The 15,544-nt window shown below is 38.8% G+C and overlaps 1 protein-coding gene across 1 annotated transcript; it reads right to left on the bottom strand.

Annotated features, from left to right (window-relative positions):
• Window positions 1-112: 112 nt before the first annotated feature.
• Window positions 113-14,543, bottom strand: simc1 (SUMO interacting motifs containing 1). The gene is made up of 10 exons (XM_005795474.2): window positions 14,025-14,543; window positions 8,610-9,869; window positions 7,494-7,741; window positions 7,302-7,395; window positions 6,966-7,126; window positions 5,135-5,227; window positions 4,907-5,038; window positions 4,503-4,659; window positions 2,646-2,730; window positions 113-568 (listed from the first exon to the last, which is right to left on the bottom strand). The coding sequence occupies exons 1-10, from the start codon at window positions 14,178-14,180 to the stop codon at window positions 357-359; spliced, it is 2,598 nt and encodes an 865-aa protein (XP_005795531.2). The 5' UTR covers window positions 14,181-14,543; the 3' UTR covers window positions 113-356.
• Between the last annotated feature and the right edge of the window lie 1,001 nt (window positions 14,544-15,544).

The following is a 15,544-nucleotide window of genomic DNA, read 5'->3' as shown; positions in this document are numbered from 1 at the left end:
GAAGGTCCAACCAGCTGTTGAACCACAATAAATAGCAACCTATGCTTTTAGATTGGTGGACCATTTTGTGATGGATAGACAAACACAGAGATGTGCAATAAATTTACAAATATACCTGAAGGACCACTTTATTCAAAAACTCTGTGTGAAGGTAGTGTGGCATAAACAGAAGACTGAACTCGTAAATAACTTCCTGATTAACAGAATAAATTAAAATTTTAATTTTAAGTAAGTCACAACTTTAAAACAAATAACTGTGCAAATGAACAGGCACGCAAAAAATCAATTATAAATTACAATATGCTTCTCAAATCATGCGATGAATAAAACAAGTGAAAGTCTTTTTTCTTTCAAAATCAACACTGACAGACATCTAACAGGTGATCCTGAAGATAAGTTAGGGACTCTTCCACATGAAGAGGTAAGGCTTCACCGATGTCCTCTTGGGATCGGGACAGGAAAGCATTCACTGCTTCTTGAACAGCAGACTTTGACACCATGTCGTCTGGTTTGTAAACTAATGTGGCCTCTTTGCCAATTTGCTCAAAGGGAGAGCTGGTCAGACAGCCTGTAGACGACAGATGACAACGTGTGAGTAGGGAATAAAGTAAAGCAAAAGGTTGAAGAACAGAAGTTGTAAATAAATGATATAGAATTTTAGATAGATATAGCTGTTAATCAGCTGTCGGTCTATTATGGGAAATGCACAGCAACCAGAACATACATTATTTACGTGATAGTTTTTGCAAAAATTGACTATTAAATGGAAGTCAGGCTGATTGTCTAGGAAAATGTAATTTGACCGCTTGCTTTCCTGCATCAAGGGCAGAATACCCTGATTAAGTTTTTTATGCTCGATACTGATTTATGTTGTTTTTTTTTTCACCTGCCCATTCTAGTTTTGGCTGATTACGATTTCAAATGAAAAATGTTTTTCTTAAATATTCTACCAAATGTTAATTCTGACATCAACCTAATTTTATGTATCCCCAATTCTTTATTAAGTATACAAATATTAAACAGTAAAATATACTTTTTGACCTAGTCTTTGAAGACTTCTAAATATCTCAAATTAAGTTTGTAAAAAGTAATACTAATTGACTTCTTCAAACTAAGAGCACATAACTGTTTAGTGACCATGACCAGTTGGTTCCTTAATACAATCAATATTCAGAAAAGTGGTAAAATTAGCAGCAAAATAGTAACTTTAGCATATATAAATTAGAGTGCATTCACCAGAAACAAACATTGCAGTTTACATGTGAATATATAACAAACCACTTGGCATTGCAAAATTTTATTACAGATAACTGAGTAAAAAAGTAAAAAACACTAAACAAATGCACATAAAGACCAAGAATAGCTATGTCATAACAATATACCACATGCATACTTCTACAACTTAATTTAATTGCAACTGTAACAGGAAGGAAAATGTGGGCAATAAAGGTGAGAGCAGGAAAAGGAAATACACTGATCAGGTATAACATTGTGATCATCTGGCTAATGTTGTTCTGGTTTTTCTTATGCTGCTATAACAGCAGTGATCTGTCAAGATATGGACTCATTAGACCCATGAAGATGTGCTGCGGTATTTGCGCTGACCAAGCGGTCAGCAGCAGATCATTTCAAGTCCTGTAAAATGCAAGATGGGGCTCCGAGGTCGATACTTGTTCGTTCACCACGTCCCATAGATGTTCTATTAGACTGACGTCAGGGGAATTTGTAGTTAAACATGCTCTCATAAAATTGTTACTGAACCATTTATGCTTGGTAGCAGAGGCACATTTTCCTGCTGAAAGTGAGCAAAACAGTAAGTGAATTTAAACACAACAACCCATGATGATCTTGTATGCTGACACCTTTCTATCTGAATCAGCATAAACCTCTCTGGCAATTTGGATCAGACTACAAAGGTAAGTCTTTGTTCTCAGCAGCCAATGATCTGACCATTTGACCACTGTTAGTTCCCTGGAACATTTTTGATTGATACTGACTACTGCAAACTTGGACCAGCATACACAAGCTAGTGTTCTGGAGCTCCTCCAAACTGGCCGTTCATGATCCCTAACCATCATGATTTGGCCCCAGTCAAACTCACTCAAATCCATACTCTAAATTTAAGAACAAAATGTCTGCCTATTAGATCCCACAGTCTGATAGGTGTCTCAATTACAACATAATTAGTGTTATATAACACATCAGAGGTCACATTTGAATGTGTTTAACTAAGTTAACCCAAAAGATCTGACTGATGTTTAATTTTTTGATGTATTTAAATACCAACTCTACTTTTCAGTAATGAAACTGACATTCCAACAGATCACTTTTATGTTACAAAAGCATTAGAGAAGACTGTGTTATGTTAGAAGGACAAATATTTCAAACATTGTTTGAAACACAGTGAACCTGCAGGTTTAAATTCTATCAAAACAGACTTGGTACAAATAGATAGTTTAATTATCCAAAATAATACTAGCTAACTTTTGTTTTGGGGAAGAAAAAGAAAACATTTATTTCACCACTCAGAGAAATACTCCTCACCAACACCACAAGTAAAGTTCTTTTTACATTTATTAGATCTCATACTATACAGTGCAGTATTCTGCAACATTTGCTGTTGAGGCCTTTTTCTACCAGCTCACCTTTCATTGCTTTGCTATAGCTGAGCAGTAACATCCAGAGAAGATGGATCAACTCTTCCCACTTTCGCCAGCGTTCCAAGCCATCCTGGAAAACATATTGATGTTTTAGCTTTATAGAGATTTACTTGTTTTGCCATCTTTATTTGGTTGGTTTTCTCTTTACCCAAATCTAGTAACTCAACTCACTCGATAAGACTTACACGTTCTTGTTTGAATCCACGTAGAAAAACATAGCTGAAAAGGCAGTACACCATTTCTTCTGTCCAACTTTTCTCACAATGAACAGTCAGTACAAGTCTGCAACAGTCTGCTCTACTTGGGTGAGTTCGCACGAAAAATAGTTAGTTTGATGGGGATAAGGTGAAACAAACTACACTCAGTTGCTGTCAGACAAATGTTTTGAGTTGTAAATGGAGGCAGTGGGTTTTGTGAACTGATTAGCAACTGAAGTGCAAACACATTGCTGACAACCAATGAGAGGTGATTTTTTTTACTCTACTTCAGGGGTCTCAAACTCCAGTCCTCGAGGGCCGCAGTCCTGCAACTTTTAGATGTGCCACAGGTACAAAACACTGGAATGAAATGACTTAATGACCTCCTCCTTGTGTAGATCAGTTTTCCAGAGCCTTAATGACCTAATTATTCTGTTCAGGTGTGGTACAGCAGAGGCACATCTAAAAGTTGCAGGACTGCGGCCCTCGAGGACTGGAGTTTGAGACCTCTGCTCTACTTGTAAACGAACTCAAAACAGGGATAAATCATATATTATCCTAGTTTTAGATTGAGCAAAACACACATTAATGATAAACAAAAAAAGGCAAACACCTGCAAAAGTATTAAGAGATATAAATTTAAAATAAATAATGAAGGTTTATAAAATTAACAAAACATGTAAACATTTTAAAAGTGAGGTAAAGGACTTTAAAAATGTAAATGTTATAAATTTACAGAATAAAGACAAGTAGTTTTGACAGTGGTTCAGGTAGAGCTTAGTTTTAAGGAATCTACATTTATGGATGAAACATTTTCCAATTAGAGCTAAATTGTTTAACACAATCTTTTTCACCCTAACCAATATATTGCTGTCTGCTAAAATAGAAACAAATATTTTAAGAATAAATCCAATACTAAAACTTGTTCAAAAACAAACATCCCTACATAAAAGAATAAATTTTTCTCAACACAAGTACTTCAGAAAACACAGTCAATACTAACCAAATGCAATTTTCATTGGAGAAATTCAGCTGTGAGCTAAATAATATTCCATTAAGTAATTATATTGCATCTCTTTTGTTTTAAGAGGGTATGAAAAGAAAAATGTAGTCTCTCTGAACTCTGGGAATATTCTTTTTTTTCTCTCCCCTCCAGGGGGTCTTTTGTGGACTCTAGTGTCCCTGATATGAAAGTAGGCTGACAGGAAAGGGGAAAGAAGACATGCGGCAAATATCGGCGGCGGGTCCAGGAATCGAACCCGCGACGGCCGCGTCGAGGACTCAAGGCCTCCAAACGTGGGTCACGCCATCCCCTACGTCACCACAGCACGCCCAATATTCTTTATTTCTACCGCCAGCTGGCGTGCTTAAATCTCCCCTCCTAAAGAGTTTCCAAGAGAGTTTAATGTGTTCAGGTGGCTTCAGTTGGTTTCAAAAATCCTGTACTCTGTGATCCCGGCAGCTGCAGTTTTGTGATCTCCAGTCTCTCAATTGTGAAACAGAAATCTCTTAGTGTCTTTTACAAATCTTAGAGCTCTCTGAAAGTTGCATTGTGTGAAATTAAGTTCTACTATTAGTAATGAAATTTGCAAACAGTATTAAGTCATTATGATCACAGAAGAAAATACACAAGCATGATATTCACCGTTGGGTCTGAGGCCAGAGTGCAGTTCTTCAGAAAGTGAAGCAGCAGCTTAAGCGACATGGGAATAGAGACTTTCTCTGGGCATGCATAGTCCAGCAACTGTTCCAACAGCTTACAGCTCAGCAGCTTACTCTGCAGGCTCTCCAACAACAACATCCTGCATATCACCAACAGAAAAGTCTGAAAAACTGGGAACCAGTCCCTGTGCAAGTATGGTTGCAAAACAACTCAGATGATTCAGTGCATTCATCTGCATATTTGAATTAGAACGTATTACTTTTCTGAGCATTCATAATGTAAAAGGAAAATGATGAAATAAAAAAAAAACCTCCTTCATTTAATTTTAGCATTCCCTGTAGTTATGAATTAATGGTAGTCCTAAGCATTCTTTGCCTGCTTGTCACCTGTGTGCTCTTAGAGGCATGTGGCTGAGAACCATATGGAAGAGCTCATGGGAAAGCTTGGCAGAGTTCAGAGCAGGAGAACGGTCAACCTCCAGGGCCAGAGACAGCATCCTTTGGAAAACGGACACTATTCTGCAGGGGACAAAGTGCAGCCAGAACGTAAGTGTGCAGAAAGCTAGAGAAGAGTGAAACAACAACAGGTTTTTATTTAAGGTTTTGTTTTTGTACCTCATTTGCTCATCCTTAATTTTGATTCCTTCTTTGCTGTCTTCATTTTCGGTTGTTTTCATAATGACACAAAACAGCCACTTGATAACATCTCTGTTGAGAAGAAAAAGCCAAAACAGACATTTTAAGATTATCCAAATAAATTTAAAACCAACACTGTCTATATATATAGAAAACACATTTAAAAATGTGGTTGCTTCCTAATCATGCAATTGTCTGTTTTTTTTAAACAAAGTGAAAATAAATTAGATTTGCATCCTTTACTTCCACCGATTTACAGTTTCTCTCACTTGCTCATTGAAATGTATGAATGAGCAACATTCATACATTTGAATGTTGCTCTGTTTTGTACTTTTATGTAGCAATAAAAGTACAAAACAAAAAGGTTTTCAATTTGGAAATTTACATTTAAATTAAACTGAAAATATTGTGAGTGAAGAGTACATTGCATCAAAAGAGAGTTAGATCTTACGCAACGCAGAATCAATAAAGTCTAAAAAGACAACATTAACCCATTGCTTCCCAAGCTCTTTTAATGGGATCCCGCTGTAACAAATATACTAGCTGATGCTGGCGTATGTCAGTAAAAATATATGTTCCGGCTGTAATCCAGTGTTGCAATGACCTTGCTCTTTTACTGGCATGATTTATTTCATCTAATTTATGCTTTCTGAGGAGGAAGTTGGGCGATGTAACAAATGGGAACTATTTTAAGTTAGCAATGGTAAAACAAGTTCTCTTAAAACGCTTTTGAAACTGTTACAATTGAAAAAGTTCTAAGATAGACTTTCTACATATTTTTAAGAATAATTTTAGTTTATTTTTTAAGGTGCATTATCCTTTTTTTCATTGGAGAGAGTAACAGGAAAACTGAACCATAACAACTGTATTAGATACTGACCATCAGCCAAAATGTAATTTATAGCATTCAAATCACTAGAATTGAATTTCACAGCCCAGGCATTACATTACACCACGTATACTGTAGTTTTCATAAACAGACAACTCTTACTTTCTGGAATTTGATAAAGATAAGTAAATTGATAAGTAAAACATGCAACACAGATACTATTGCATAATGTTGTGATCATGAGATAAACTCACATTTCCCCAACTCTTTCCGTTTCTCATAATTTATTTTCTGTGAGTTTCCATCCAGTTCCCCATAAATATTGTTACCATATAGAATGTGAATGTATGGCATGGGGAAAATCATATCCAACCAAATATTACATCTAAGCAGTCCTTTGCGATTGTGATATGACAAACCTTATTACTGTGAGTTTTTGTGCAGCTCTAAATTTGATGTACAAAAATTATATAAAACTGCATACTGTGTGTGCATGCTTTTAATTTTTCCATTCTGTTGCCTGTACTGCGGAAACAATACTTCTCGAAAGTACTAAAGTATCTGTGCTTGTCTGCGCACATTTCCTCAAAACACTCCCACTTAATCCTGTCTTTTGATGTTTGTGAGACAGCTCAGGAACTCCAAATATGGGCTAAGGAAATATTTTGGTAACTCTATTAGTCTATTTTCTTTTGCCAATGCATCCAAAGGGAAGCGATGCAGCAAAGTAAATAGATCACATCGTCACAACGGCTAAGATGATAGACTTACCCTAAGTAAGTACTTGGATGGTTTTATGTTTGGGATGATGGTAATCAGGCTGCAGTAGTTAACACAATGGCTGTAATGTGCCCTCTGGGCAATTCTTACTGCACCGTAAACATTTCAGCTGCTTAGTTGTGAAAACAGCAGCAGAAGTAGAAATGCTTAAGGCAGAGGCTACTCCTTTGTAAAATGCAGACCTCGGCTTGTTCATCTTACCTGACCCGAGAAAACTGCCGATCACATGACAGAGTTGCCTTTGCAATGGAATGGCTGAGGGAAGATGAAGAGCATCTGGCAGTAAAGTCATCCTCTAAAGTCTGCACACAGTACTCCAATAGCAGGCAGATAATGTCCCATTGATTTTCCTTTTTGCCATCCTAACAGTGAAAGAAGGCAACAAAAACACCTGCTTATTTTTTACTTCATATTAGAAATATCAACAAAATAGTACAATCTATTTCAACATAAATATGAAATCTGAGATTAATTTATTATAGAATGTTACAAACACTTCTTTTTGCTCTGTGATATTAAGGGACTACACATTCTCACATATTGTTGCTTGCTCTGCTCAAGCTGATTGGACATAACCGAGGTAAGCAACTCCCAATCCCAAGGAACAGAGGATCTATTAGCCCGGTGGTGTCTGGAATACAAAAGCACATTTAAATCAAAGGCTGGGAGTAAAATTCTGACACAAAGCTATGAAATGTTTTGGAAAATAATGTTTCTTGTGCCTCTGACCTCTGAGTCCTCATAAGAAGATTATAAGCCTGCAAGCTGAGATGATGGGGACAATGTGGGTCAAGCAGGATACCACGAAGAAGGTGGGTGGTTATATCTTTGGGAGGATAGAAACCAGGCTGCAGTAGGTCAGACAGCAGCTGCAAAGTGCCTTCTGGGTAGTTCTCCTCGATTGTACTATAGACCAGACTCAGGCTCTGACGACACAGCACCTCAGGAGCTTTAGGGCTTACATTATCTTTATCGATCTATGAAAGAAACATTTTAAAAAGAATTACTTTGTTTCATCTTCTTTTTAAGCTACCCTGTCCACTGTGTTTGTGATAAGAAAATAAACTTGCGTCCACTCCGACTGGTGGCAGGTGACAAAGAGAAATGCCATTCTTACAATCAAGGGAATGTTGAGAATAAATAATTCTGTGTTTTCCTTCTATCTCTTTTAGCTAGTTGCTTAGCTAAAGCTAAGCTAAACCTACAAGAAATGACATGTAAGGAAATGCAAATGATAGCTCTGCTTAGAAGAAATGACACACTAGGGAACGCCCTCTTTGGGGCGTAGCTTAGACAGAGGCCAACAAAAGAAGTTACCAACTGTTGCTGGTCGCCATTTGTCTGTTAGCTCTTAGAGGTAGTAGGTCATTTTGGACCAGCTGTATTTTGTTATTAACAAATGGAATTCATGAATTCAACTCTCTGACTCTTCTGTAACCTCATACATCAAGAACTCAGCATGGAGAACGGATAATTCTCCGGCAGGAAGCAAAAAGCCATGCATAAGTTCATCAAAACACTGACGAACTTAAAAAGTATGAATTACAGAAACACTTCAGTTACACTGATCATAAAGGGATTTATTTTGAAACCAATAATTGGCTACTTGAGATTTTATTTAAAGTGCTTCAATATGTGATTTGGTTCCTACTGAATTAATGAACTCAAATTAAAGGTTGTCTTTGTTTTCAACAAAATCATTGTAAGAATATGGTACTGGAATAAAATAAGAAATTATTTTAAAACTTTCTACATCTTTAACAAGCAGCCAACGTATTTGTTTGCATCTGTATAAAGAAGCTGTGAGAGCTACAGAAAATAAAGCATAAACATGGTGTTTCCTACCAGGACTTGATGGTGTCCAGACATTAATTTCTTAAGAGTGATTGGGCACACATGTCTACGATCCTCTCTACTGGCCTCTCGGAAATTTGTGCAACATCTGCTCTCTTCATTCGTGTCTTCTCTATCACTTTCTCCTTGCCAAGGCAAGGATATCGGACTATCACCTCCGGTATTCTCTTCATAAGTCTGTGACTCCAGCTCCCATTCACACGTCTTTTCAGTAGGAGTGTAGGGAGACCTGGGTGATTGGCAACCTTGGTTTGTATGATTGAGAGGACTGGAACCTGGGTATGAAACAGAGTCAGCTTTAGAACTTTGAGATGAATGAGAGGAAGGATGATCGGAGGGAGATCTTTGTCCAGATTCTGGATATAAATCCAGCTTTTCCAAATTGGAGCAAATAGCTTCTTTTTGTGTTTTATCTTGATATGAAGTTGATGATGGAATCATGTCAGATGAATGAAAGCCATCTAATTTATTTTCTATAGTTTTGTGCTGCTTTAAGTTTGCATCATCATGTTCCGCATTAGGACAGTCAGTTGGAATTTGTAGGTCCTGCGTTGCTTGAGCTTGCAACAGGTTGCTTGTATATTCCTGGGGGTTTTCATGTTCTTTTGTTGTAGATTTCAACATGATAGGAAGACACTTAGGGACAGTAGATTCTGTGAGAGAAACATATAATGTAGAAGAAAATATTTCTGAACTAGTAGCAGATTCTTGTGCTTCAAAGCGATTGTTTGGTTTAAAACAAAGTGACATCTGTGGAGAATCGTTGATTAGCTGAACACAACTGCCTGATGTTTTCAGATTCTTGATATGTGATTCGATAAAAGGCAATTGATCTGGTTCCACATCAGGTGCATCCTGAGAGGGTTGTTTTGCAAGGTTTTGCTTCTGTGGTTGCATCGGAGAATTCAAACATCTCTGCTTTGGACTTTGGGTGCCACAGTCCTGCTGTAGAGGAAAGATGTGGGAGTGTCCGGAAGAGCTTTCTTGTAGCTTAAAACCTTGGCCATTTAAGACATTATTTTTATTCACAATACTTTGGTTGAACTGACTGTCACCAATTTCAAAGCAGCCCTTTATTTCTGGTTTTGTCACTCTTGTCTCAGTCAAGGCAAGGGAGCTCTTTGTCTCTGGCTTTGTCTCCTTTGTCTCATTTGCAGTCAAGTCTACAACAGGGGAGCCTGGGATGTTAAACCTTGGGCGCAGCTTGAGCTCTGGACAAGCCCATCTTGGATCAGTGAGGTCAATGTAATGCTGGGGAAAAAGAGGGGAAATGTCACCAAAATGAGCAAAATACTTGAAAGTGTGACAGAAAAGAAAGACAAGATGGGCAAATGAAATAACAGATATGTGATAAATATGTACCCCTCTTATGTATATAGCCCCTTTTAGTCTCTTCTAAATAAACCCCAGTGTCCAGTGCAGTCACCTATTTGGTAAATCAACCTTATTCCTAGTCCCCTTGAGTCTTCGCATGATATATAGGCATGACTTCCGCCGCAAACCGGAACCGCTATTTGTTTACATATTAGCAACTCGCTAACCGGCTTTCATCTGAGGTTTTAGGCTATAAAATATCTGGGAACACCAGCTATCACAGCTTAAATGTAGTAATATTGTTTTACCGCTACCTACAGCTAATGCGGGGTGGGATGGTGACCTGAAGAAATGACCTCAAATAACCCGCACTATCATATTTAGCTACTTCACTGACTCAGTTGCTTAGGATGCAGATGCGGGTTTTCTTCGGTTGGCTTTTTATCCACACAATGAAACGAGCACACATAAAGCCTTTTGGGTTCTCTTTTAAGGTTTAGAATTTTTAGCCAAACTCTTTTTATTTCCTTATCAGTCGGTAGGTGATGAAAACTACCGCTTTTGTGTTGGGAGCACGTTCAAAACACACTTGCTGCAGCCACAAACTAAACTTGGTCTGATTATTTGAGTGCAGCCACGAACAACACAACAGTTACCCGCACTGAAAGACTTCATGTCTTTCTTCTCAAAACTTGTAACGCTTGTACTGATAACTTCTCCTCCAGCTCACACTTAGTATCTGCTCGGACATTTCCCACTTCATCCTCACATCGTGTCTTTATGAAATCTTCAAAATAAAAACGGGAGCTATCTTACTTTAGACCAGGGGTGCCCAAAGTCGGTCCTCGAGGGCCCGGACCGACTTTGGGCACCCCTGCTTTCGACAGAGTGAAAGAATTACATACAAATAAGAGTCTTTGCCACAATCAATGTTAGGGGATAATTAAAACTTTTTAAGATTTATAAAATCTTGGTTAGCCTTCATTGCGTTGGCTGAACCCCGGTATTACACCAACGCACTGTAGGTAATATTAGCTGGCATTTTGCCGGTGGACATAAATACAGTATAGTAATATTCTATTCACAAAACATAAACAGTAATGTGTCCATTTTCCTTGTGAAACGTTATTCCCCGAGATCTCACGTCAATAGTCCGTAGATATGAACAAACTTATCCGGCAGTGCTGAGGTTTCTGCTACAATCGATAGTAGCCACACAGGAACACAGGCTAGAATGAAACAAACGCACTCAAGCACAACGCTTTCATTCTATTGGCTGAGAGGTCGCTAGGCGTCTCTGCCAAAAAGGCAGCTCCATGTTTTGTGAACTAGCAGAGACTAAGTGTGAGCCTGAGGAGAAGTTTTGAGTACACGCGTTACAAGTCTTGATAAGAAAGGCATGAAGTCCTCCTTTCAAAATGAGCATGTAAGCAAAAGTATTAAAAGTTTTGAGAACAAAACACCTGAAATCCTGCTCTCAAACTGAAAATGTGCGCTCTTGGATTATAGCAGGAAATTTCCACCAAGCTAGCAGAGAATTTCGCAAGCGAAGATTTGCTCCGAGTAGAGGCTGAGGGTGAGCGCCAGGAGAAGTTTGGGCACAATCATTACATGTTTTGAGAAGAAAGACATGAAGTTCTGCCCTCAAAGTAAAAATGTAAGCAAAAGTATTAAAAGTTTTGAGAACAAAATACATAAAATCCTGCTTTCAGACTGAACATGTGTGCTCTTTGATAATGGCAAAAGAATTCCCCCATATGGAATACTGCTACTTCCGGTGGGCGCCGGAAGTAAGACCCATAATCGTTTCCGCAATAAGCCTCCCAGGAATAAGGTGGATAGAGTTCCCACAAAACATGTAGGGACTGGCCACAACAAACATGTGAAAGAAGGAGCTTTAAGGCTTTTGGGGGGGAAAAACAGTATGTGTGGAGGAGCACTAGTACTGTACATCACCCTGAACACACAATGCTGAAACACAGGGGCTCAACTACATACTTTCTGAGGTATATACAAACATGTCATCACCACCCCCCCACACGACATAAACTTGTACAACTCATCTTTAATTAAAGTATCAATAATATTTTAAAAAGACATTTTAAAAAGACACGGGTTGATAGCAGCTCACCACGGCTGCGCAGTGTCCGTCTGGTGACAACAGCTCAGTTCGTGAGGGTTGCGCCACGGGGAGGGTCCTATTTAGGTCCCGCAACGACAATTTAGCTGTCCTTACTATTCCCTGTGTTTTATTTTGGTAATTATTTTTACACTTATTGTTGAGATGTGTGTGGTAGGTGTGTCTATCAGACATTTATAGCAATGGGCTCTTTGCACCTCAGCTTCCGCGTTCGGGGAAGGTGAGTTTTACTTTCTTTAAACTTTGTGGCTAACATTGGCTTTAGCTTATGCTAGACATTTTTTTTGTAAAAACGTGCTATTTAAGTATCTAAACATTTTTCATCCATTCTAACGGACACTGTTTTTACCTTGTGTTCAAGTATATTACGTGGTTTATTGTCGTTAGTGTCAGAGACCAAGTAACGGGGATTTTACAGTTCAGGCTTTTTGCTTCTGAAGCCTGAGGAACAACAACCCGCTTAACAGTAGAGCAGCTCTGGTGTCAGAGTTCTAGTTCAGCTGACTGTTCAGGTTCAGAGTTGTTGCTTTTAGAAAAATATGGCCGTGTATCTCTGTGTTATTTAGCTTTATTAGTTTTGCATGCTTCTTGTGAAGCAGGACGGTGTTTACAGCAGTGTGTACAGGCGGATCAGTAGCTCGGCTGTCTGGCTCTGGTCTGCTCTCTCGTTCCCATAAACTCTCTTTCAGGCTGAATACAGAAGTGATTCCATGGAAATAACACAGGAGGCTCCTTTACCTTCTGCTTTAGGCAGAAGAAGTTGATCCGGAGTGAAGTGAAGGCTGTAAACTTTGCTGTGCGGCGTTAGCTTTAACTGGTAGCAACGCTTAATTCAGGATCGTTTGGAAATCCATGAAAACTTAAAAGCCCATGATATTAGGAAGACAGCAATGTTCATAGTATTGTTTTATTTGCTTCTGAAATAAGACTTTGTCTTGTCTAGCTGTCATGGTAACTCAACGCGGAAAAAAAGAGAGCCGCATTTGCTCATGCGGTTGTGACGTCAGCGCGGCAGGTGCAAAGAGCCCATACGGAATAAATCCCGTCCCGTATTGGACAACAACAACCACCTGTAATTTTTTGGCTAGCTTAAGCTAACCTGAATATTTACAACTCTCTTGTTGATACACTGACATTACTTACCTACTGTCTTTAAACCACTTTGAAAAGCTTTTCTTCGTCTCTCCAACATCTTTATCCTTCCCCTTCTTCCGTTTTTTGTTTTGTGCTCCGGATTTTTTTTTCTGCCGCCCCATCTTTAGCTCCCTGTTGTTGAGTGCATTACTACAATTCCCATTTAAAAGGAAAAAAAAAAAACGCGCCTCGGCAAGTTCTCAGGGACGATGCTTAAGCTACCTGTATGTGAGGGGGGTGGCGCCTAATCAGTGCTGTTCCTCTGTTATTGATCATTTCATACACAAACAGCTGTTAAGCACTTAAAATGCTGACTAGAAAAAAAATCCATACATCGTTTTTGCGCCCCCTCTATGCATACAGTGCATACCCACTTTTTGCGCCACTGGTGAAACATGGTGGTAGAAGCTCCATGCTGTGGCATGCTTTTCTGCAATAGGACAGAAAAGCATTCCACAGCATTAATAGGAAGATGGGTGGAATAGAGCTAAATACAGGGGAGACGTAAACTCCTGCACTGTATATAATAAAACAAGCCTGCTAATTCAAACAATGTGCTTCGACAGACAAACGAGTTACAATATGTGCTGTTATGCAAATTTCAGCCTTTAACTTTAGCACTTTGTGACCTAAGACAAAGAAGTACGCACATTTCTTTTTAGAAATTAAGAACATGTATTGCGCTATAGATAAGTTCTTACCCATTGAGCACCGGTGGTGTGTGATTTTTTTTTTTTTAAAGCTGCAATATTCTGCAATATTAGTTTAAAGGTTCCGCGCCCTAGTTTCTACAGCAACAACTTTCGACGTTAGCTTACCCGGGGGATGTTGACGTTTACAGCTTCGACATCCACTCGAACCTCTGACAGCGGCGGCGGGGGCTTGGACTTAGTGAAGCCACCGTAAGAGCCGACGATCTCCAGATCGGAGTCGTCTGAGCTGAGGGAGATCACTTCTTCCATCTGCCCCGTCATCCAGCGCCTTCACACGGAGCAGAAGGTCTACTAGAGCAGGAGGGCCGCCGCTCACGCAAGCTTCACCTTGTCATGCAGACCCGCGGTAGCTGGCACTGTCCCGAACAAAGACGATCTATCGTGAATGGGGAAAATGCCCATCACGTTTTTCACAAAACACATGACAACTTCTCTGCCGAGGCGTCAAACTGTTAGCATTTCCTGGTTAGAATTCCACGCCACACTCATAATGTTGTCGGCCATGTGTAGCGTTCAAATAAACCACCTCAAAACGTTTGATCAAGCTGTAATCTCACAACAGCAGCAAGAAAATGATAGGTATCGTTTTACCGCTTCCTTGTTTTCCTCCGTCATTTTTTTCCTCTTTCGTATGGCGCATCAAATAAAGCTTTATAGTTGCAGCTATCTCCACCTGCTGTACAGGAATGCAAAGGCATACCCTGCTTTTGTCAGCCTTCCATCCAATGCAGGTATACATAACACCAGGCCTAGAAACATTATCAATTCATATTTAAGACCTCAAAAATCATTAAATATTTACCCATTAGTAAAAAAAATATAATTGTAAAGGCCAAGGGAGTGCAGTTATTTTTTGTTTAATGTAACCACGCTTTAAATGCTGTAGTTTTATTTTTGTAACGGTAGCTATGGTAACAGAGGGCAGTTCTACCTGAAAAAGTTAACAGCATTCAATGCTGCAAAGTAAGGGAACAAGGTTAATAACGGTGATTGAAGTTTATTTGAATGGTGAAATGACTGTAATTTTCATTCTTCCTGATGAGATAAAAGGATTGAAATAATAAATCATCATTATACCATCAGTTCCTGCCTTCTCAATGGACTGGAAGCTATAACGATTTATTTATTTATTCTTTTTTATTTTTTCTGTGCTAGAATGCCCCCTTCACAAAGGGTGGTGGAAGACAGAGGGAATTCTCAAAGACCAACTTCATTCCACGTCATACATGAAACAACTGCAGCTCCTACAGAAATAAACTACTTAAAGGTGCACAAAAGAGCATTATCTCAGATAATTCCTCCCAGAAGCTCCTAGACATGGTTATAACACTATGCCCCCCAGTATTTTTTCTTATATTGTAAAATTACTGTTATTTCTCAGATTTCTTCTTTTTTTTGTTGCTATTTTTTGTGACTCTGCATGCATCAATTTTTCTGTCACTTTGCTGCTGGTACACATAATTTTCTTCTCTAAGGGACAATACAACATATTCTATTCTCTTCTATTCTATTCTATTCTGAGTGAATATGTAGTCTCATTGGTCACCACTGGATGGCACTCGTGACGTTCAAAAGATGGAGAACAAACATGTCTGTAGATCTCCATGCATACACATAATGCTCCT

Source organism: Xiphophorus maculatus, chromosome 23 (assembly GCF_002775205.1).
Source record: "Xiphophorus maculatus strain JP 163 A chromosome 23, X_maculatus-5.0-male, whole genome shotgun sequence".
NCBI lineage: Eukaryota > Metazoa > Chordata > Actinopteri > Cyprinodontiformes > Poeciliidae > Xiphophorus > Xiphophorus maculatus.
Note: the sequence above shows the minus strand (reverse complement) of the source record. Positions and strands in the feature narration are given on the sequence as shown.